This window comes from Cebus imitator, unplaced genomic scaffold (assembly GCF_001604975.1).
Source record: "Cebus imitator isolate Cc_AM_T3 unplaced genomic scaffold, Cebus_imitator-1.0 Scaffold76, whole genome shotgun sequence".
NCBI lineage: Eukaryota > Metazoa > Chordata > Mammalia > Primates > Cebidae > Cebus > Cebus imitator.
In genome coordinates, this window is record NW_016107391.1 from 6,300,296 (window position 1) to 6,307,711 (window position 7,416).

The window sequence follows — 7,416 nt, forward strand, 5'->3', positions numbered from 1 at the left end:
AAAAAAAAAAAAAAAAAGAAGAAGAAAATAAATGTAATATATTTGAAAAACAAAGATATACAAATAACTCTTAGAAATCAGTAAGGAAAAGATCATCATGCCAACAGAAAGCTGGGCACTAACAGGTAACTCACAAGTGAGGAAATATTAAAGAGTCAAGAATTTATTAATTTATGATTCAATAAATATATATTAGCATCATACATTTGCCAGATACACCAGCCAAGGTTAATAAAAAGTCACTATCTGGTGTTGATAAGGATGTCAGCAGTGGACAGTCTTAAATGTGACTGATGGGATTATAAATCATAAATTTTATCATTGTATGTTAGAACATCTTTCTGGAGGGCAGTTTGGCAAAATCTATTGAAAGTGAAAGGGTTAAAAATGCTTGACCATTCATTTCAAATCTAAGATTTATGGTGTCATGAGTGGATGTCAGCCCTGGAACTGGGCAGTCATCTTGTAGCCCTAAGGGGAGGGAAGTCAGCCCACAAAGTGGTAGAAGGAGCCCGTCCTCCACTAGATCTCAGAGCTTCAGATCCGACCACCCCAGGGCCCACCGTATCCACAGACACAGTGTTTTGTGAGATGGCAAATTTCCTTATCACTCCAGTCAGTATTAATTGGGGTTCTATGATTTGTGGTCAATGCACTCTTGAGGACACAGGGCTCTGCCCTTCCCTTTAGACCTTCCAGCCTCATCTTCCACTTCTTCCCAACAGCCACCTCTGCAGTGGTCAGCCTGTTTCCAACCCTGCCAACACCTTGATTTGCACTTCTGGTCCCAAGATTGTGAGAGAGTAAATTTCCGTGGCTTTAAGTCACCCAGTCTGTGTAGTTTGTGATGGCAGCCCTAGGACACAGACACAGCTGAGGCCTAGAATCCACCTCCCTCTGCCCCAAAGGCATACTTTGATTTTCTGCTTGTATTAAGTAGTCTTAGAATACAGCCTATAGAGTATGAGTAACAGAAATGGAGATTGATATATGGCCTTGCAGATAAGAACACAGGCTCTGAGACCTGGTAAATCTCATTCAAGTTCCCAGCTCTGTGTCTATGGCAACTCTCCTAGCTTTTCTGAGCTTCCATTTCCATATCTACAAATAGGGTTAATAAAGATTGTTGAGGGGGCTGAGTGAGATAACGTATATAAAGTGCTTAATATGTTACCTTGTGCACAGGAAGATTTAACAAATTCTAATGCCTTAAGACCCCAGAGTAATCCAGAACAAGAGTTCTCATCCTCCTTTAATTAGATGGACATCAATGAATTGGCCACAGCAAAGGGCAGGGATGGTGGGAGTCCCATAGTTTCTGAGAAATACAGGAGCAGGTGTGAAATTCCATTTACAAAGATAGCCCATATTGTTATGAACCAACAACAGTGAGGAAAGAGGAGTGAGAAGAAAGAGGGAAGAAATAGATCCCAGGTCTTGGAGCGTGGAGAAAACTCTGTGGGGCCACACAGGGAGCAGTGGCTTCCAAGGGCAGCAGACACAGAGTTTGCTCAGGCAGGATGTGAGGGAAGGGGTTTTGGGTTCCCCTTCCATGGAGAGAAGACCCACCTGAAGGACGGCATAACCAGTGGGGCTTACCCCATCACACTTAGTTAGAAAATGCTGATCTAGAAATAACTATTTGATTGGGAAATCAGCACTTGTGGATTCCCATAACTAGTTATCTCTTGGCTGCTTGGAGTAAAAGGCAGAATGGGTTTTACTTAGAAATATAGTGCCTTTTTTGGGGTCATTTTATGCTGTGGTTTCCTAGAACACATAACCATTTTGTTTTATTCCTAGAGAAATAATCCATGACATGTGAGTTTTATCACAAAATAAAAACGTCAAACTTTATCTTTGGAACAAAATAAATGGTTGATCATTGTCTTTTGTCATTTATTGTAAAATTTGTTATCTATGATAACTCTTGGTATGCATTGCACTCCATTCTTCTTGATATTTAAAATAGGTGAGTAATTGATTTCTGAGCGTGGTGTATTTGCTCTGCAGCTTATTTGCATACTTACATTTTGATACTGAAAGAAATCCTAGGAGCTAAACTTCAAAAGATGTAGACTTAGCCTAGATAAACATCTGCTGTTTTAATGGTATTTTGAACTGCAGAGTTACCATTTAACAACCCTTTGTTCTTTTCTTTTTTATAACTGAGTGGGTGGGGAAATGGGAAAGAATTCTAAAGAACCAGTCGCCTCACCTGTCTTCTCTCTGCTTCATCCTTTGCAGAGGAGTTCCTGCACCGTGCATGCCTTCCTCGTGCAGTTAGTATAAGAATCCAAAGAAAGAAGAGATAGAAAGGCACTTCAGTCAAACCCTGCACCCATGTAAGGGACTACAGAATGGCAGGAGGCTTACCCCCTTGTTGCTTCATCACTTTTCAAATGTGTTCCGTGTTTAGGTCTTTATGTGACGCCAACTTTTTGTTTGTTACTGGTCTTCTGTTCATTTCATCAATAACACTAATAAATGTTTACAACATTAAATGTATTAGCCATTTATTCATTTAACCAGGAATTCCTGAGCACTCCTTATAGACCGTGCCCTGGGAATACAGTGATGAGTGAGAGGGTCCATTGCAGCATCCACTGCCACGGAACTAACTTTCTGCTGGGAGAAACAGACACTGAAAGAGGCACAGGGCAGATGGCAGTGACTGCTGTGGTCAGGGACAGTCTCGTGGAGGAGGTGGCAATTGAGCTGAGTCCTGAAGCATGAGAACAGGCCATGTAGGAAGGAGCTGAGGAAGAACCCAGCAGGCAGAGCTTAGCAAGGGTGAAGGTCTGGAGGATGGAAATGAAAAGAAACCGATGTGACGGGAGGGTGGTGGTGACGGGAGAGCAAAGTGTGAGGCATCTGGACCAGACCGTGCCACATTTCCAAATGGAAACACGGCTCATTCCTGAGACTATATCCCAAATGGAGCACTCCTATCTGCAATGAGGAAGGGCTGGGTGAAGGCCCACATTCCTTTCTCTAAGTGAGTGAGCGCTGGGGGTACATCGGTACATGGAAAGGGTAAGTAACCTGCCCAAGGAGCACCAGTGGCCATGGATCCCTTGATCCTGAGCCAGGTCCTGGGGGTGGCAGGGAAGATGGGTGATCCAAGGCCTGCTGGTCAAGCCAAGACTTAGGTTGTTAAGTCCATTCACTCACTTTTCTCCTAACTTCAATATGTGGGACTTTTCCTAGTAAACCAGAGCCTGCCTGCGATGTCTTTCCTGCAGTTACGTGTTTACACTAAGAGAAAATCTTTGGTTCACTGGATCAGCGAGCTCACTCCATAGAAAACCCCAGGAAATGACAGACCTCCACCACTTCGGATAATCTGACAGTCTGTGGCCCAGGACTCTGGCTCCCTTCCATCTACAGATGCCTGAGCTGAATAACCAGATGAGGAATGAGAGAAGAGACACCTGAGCCACCAATGCCTAGTTCTACCCTTCCCCAGACTGAAAGATAATAGATGATATCTTCAGAAAATGAGGAGTGGGGTGTGGGAACTCAACAAGGGATGGCCAACTTTTTCCGTAAAGGGCCGGATAATAAATGTTTAGGCTTTGTGGGCTGCATTCGGTCTCTGCCACACATGCTTCTTTGTTTTTATTTGTTAATTATTTCTTTATAAACTTTAATGCTTAAAGGAGTTAAACTTTAACCCTTTACACATTTAAAAAGGTAAATATTGTTCTTAGCTTGCAGACCTTACCCTCTACCTGAAAAGTGGATTACAGTTTGTTGACCCCTAACCTAGGCTGCTTTGCCCTGATGAACTTCAAACCTGAGGCTACTTAAGCCAAGTTAGGGATGGAGGAGCTGTTTCTTTTTCTTTTAATTTCAATGGGAGTGCCCTGAGGCAGGCTTTCTCTGACAACCTCAGCTCAACATCCCCAAATCCCCATTCCCACACCATCATCCTCATTTACAGTCAAGAAATGGAAGCTGGGAGAGGCCAAGCAATCCCCCCAAGGCCATGCAGCTGACAAGTGATAAAGGCAGGACTTGAACCCAGGCATTCTGATTCCAGAGTCACTGGTCTTAACCACTGCACTATACCATCCCCTGCTAGAAGCTAGAGCTGTGACTTTCTCTTTTTGGGTAAAGCCCCCATCTGTACAACAGGAGGGGTGGGGTGGTGTTTTCTTCAATGTGAGAAGCATACCCGATGGCAGGTGAAATGATTTCCATGGTTCACACACAGAGCATCAAGTAATGTTGATTTGCGGAATGGAAAGATGATTGCCTTTTCACATCTCTCTCTTTTTTATTTTTGTTTTTTGAGATGGAATCTCACTTTCTCACCGGGGCTGGAGTGCAACGGCACGATCTCGGCTCGCTGCAATCTCCATCCCCCGGGTTCAAACAATTCTTCTGCCTCAGCCTCCTGAGTGGCTGGGATTACAGGCACCTGCCACTATGCCTGGCTAATTTTTGTGTTTTTAGTAGAGACAGGTTTTACCATCTTGGCCAGGCTGATCTTGAACTCCTGACTTCGTGATCCACCTGCTTCAACCTCCCAAAGTGCTGGGATTACAGGCGTGAGCCACCACACCTGGCTTTCACATCTCTTTCAAGTCTTCCAATAACGTCAAGGAAGAAGGTTGAGTCTGGTGTTAATGTATCTTTAAAATCTCTCCAAAGCTGCTAATCTTCTTTTCTTTTTTAAAACAAGAACAAGTTTTACAACTCAGGGTCCTCAGTAGGCAGTGATAGCTAGCTAGAATTTTAGTATCATTGTTGTACTACTATTGTTACTTCTGTTATTAGGTTCATGGTTTTATTTTTTATTGCCTTTTCGATTATTTGCTACTTATGAAAAAAGTTAGTGTTGCCATTACTGTAATTCTCTTGTCCATTTTTTTCATAGTTACAAGGTTGCTGCTGAAGCTCCTGCCATCACACCCAAATTGAAATTAAGGGGAAAGACAGGGTTCAGCCACTTTTGTCTCCTATTACCAGGAAAGCAAAATAATTTTACATACTTTGCATTGATGGAAACTTGCTGCATGGCTACATGTAGCAGCAAAAGAGGCTGAAAAAGTGGGTGTTTGGCTCGATACATTGCTACCCCAAACTCATCAGAATTCTATCATCAAGAAAAAGGGATCCATCCCATACTCTGCAACAAAAGTGTTTGCCGTAGGCTGGGAATCCTTTGAGTTTTCTCTTAAGTGTCTGCAAAGAGCAGGCATGGAAGTCAGAGATGTGGAATGGCTTAAGGGAATTCAACAAAAAGCCAATTTCTCTTTACCTTGTTTACCACCAACACACTCCCTTCCCCATGGTGGAGTGGAACACTGATGATCCATCATTATTCCTAAGGAACGATACACAATGAGAAAAACAGTATTGCCATACTCTTACAGTGGTGGCAAGGAAATCTTATGAGTTTGTCCCCATTGGCTACTATGGCTTACAGTGCTAAGTTAAAGAACCCCTCACCTTTTCAGTCTACTGTGTAGAGGCTATCTTTACTTACCTCACATGCCTCCAAATATGTACCCTAGAAATCAGATTTGAAATCTTATAAATCCCAGAAATAAGAAGTTTCTATTTCAAGAACTACTTTTCAAATTAGTGTTTTAATTCAACAAGCATTTAGTGAGTCCCCACAGTCCCCTAGGCACCTTCTTAAGTGTTGAGAATATAGGGGTGAATTGGACCCATAAAGCCCTAGAGCACATATCCTGGTGGGAGAAGCAGATAAAAGATCTGAAGAAAAACAGCTCAGGAGGATTAAGAGCTGAACTCAGGAGCCCGACTTCTGGGCTTGAATACAAATTCTGCAGCTTCCTGGCTTTGTGGTTTTGGGCAAATTACTTGCCTCTCTATGCCTCAGTTTCTCCATCTATGAGATAAGAATAATTATAGTACTTCATAAAGCTCCAGTGAGACTTTTTTTTTGATGCGTAGTGATTAAACACAGCTATACTGAAGGATGAGAAAGCTAAGATGTAGACAATATTTTAAATCGTAAAAAACAGGGATGACGAATTACTACCCACCTCGTTTGGTGGTTGAGTGTATTACATGGCTTAATGCGCATAAAGTGCTTAGAATAGTTGCTAGTATGTAGTAAGTGCTCAGCAAATATTAGCTACTATCGTATTTCAAGTACTGGGTTTTTACTTGATGTCATACAGTGTTATACAAGGTCTCTAAAGATACTAAGGGGTCCTCAAGGCTAATTTTAACAAGCATGGGTGCTACATTCTTGTGCTTATAGTTGAAGATTTCTACCTTCAGACACTTGCACAAAGGGATACTTCTAAGATGCATTTGCATTAGGTGGCGAATTTAGTCCTGGGTAAGAAAACCATTGAGATTTGGGAATAAAGGATAGTAAGACCAAGGTTGTAATTACTAAAGGAAAACCCCAACAGTGAGAAGTGGAGGCATGCAATATCACGCATTTCCCCCCAACCCACTCCCTCTCCCCAGGCCCCGCTTCCTTAGAACACCCATGATTGGCTATATCATATCAGCGTTTCCCATAATGTAAAAAGGGAAAATACAGACCTGGGCTTTCATGGAAAGTATTCTAACTCTCACAACCAGAATACTTGTCTTTAAATGTTTTTGGAGGGAGGGTTAGATCTTTAACTTTTCCTTCAGCATTTCAGTACTCCACTTTTTGAAAATCATCTGTTCTGAGCAATGACATTTCCTGGCACAGCATTATCATTGTCAAGTGACTCAGTTTGATTTTTTTGTTTGTTAATATCAGGTGGCCCCAACTTACGGAGAAAAAGTGGGCTCTTGGTGTCAGAAAAAGTATCAGTTTGATGTCAGGGTTTTTCCATGTTTGAGAGGGAGCTTTAAATATCACTCAATTTGAAGGTGTCTGCAGGCGCGCTCTGGTCATCTGTCAAGATGCTTCTGGCCACGGTCCTTACTTCTGCGCTGCTCCTGTGCTCGGTTGCCGGCCATGGGTGTCCAACGTTATTGGGCATCAGGGACATCAACTACCTTATCGACAAGATGCAGGTAGGCTGTAGGGGGCGCCCGTGGGAAAGATGGCCACTGACAAAGCGAAGTATGTATGAAGATGAAAAAACGCAGGGCTGACTAGAGGTTCTTATCTCTCTATCTACTTTAGGAAGATCCGTCTTCGAATTGCAACTGCAGAGCTAACGTGAGTGAATGCTCTTTAAGAAATTTCCAAATTAATTTTAATTTTCCCATCTGGAATCTTCACTCTGAAATTTCTCTTGCAGGTGACCAGTTGTCTCTGTCTGCCCATTCCTTCTGTAAGTATAGTGAAAGAATATAATTTTGACCTTGGGTTTTTTAGGTTTGTTTTTACATAAAAATAAGTTGCTTTATTTACTATTTAATGTTATAAATCGTGGTTTAATTCAATTGTTACAGATTAGTGTTCCCTGTTAAAATCACATT

The 7,416-nt window shown here is 42.2% G+C and overlaps 1 protein-coding gene across 1 annotated transcript in view; it reads left to right on the forward strand.

Annotated features, from left to right (window-relative positions):
* Positions 1 to 6,874: 6,874 nt before the first annotated feature.
* IL9 (interleukin 9) overlaps positions 6,875 to 7,416 on the forward strand; it is a 4,073-nt gene continuing 3,531 nt past the window's right edge. The window contains exons 1-3 of the mRNA XM_017532155.2: positions 6,875 to 7,005; positions 7,118 to 7,153; positions 7,236 to 7,268. Coding sequence (XP_017387644.1) covers positions 6,892 to 7,005; positions 7,118 to 7,153; positions 7,236 to 7,268 — 183 coding nt within the window. The 5' untranslated portion in view covers positions 6,875 to 6,891. The remainder of the gene's footprint in view (positions 7,006 to 7,117; positions 7,154 to 7,235; positions 7,269 to 7,416) is intronic.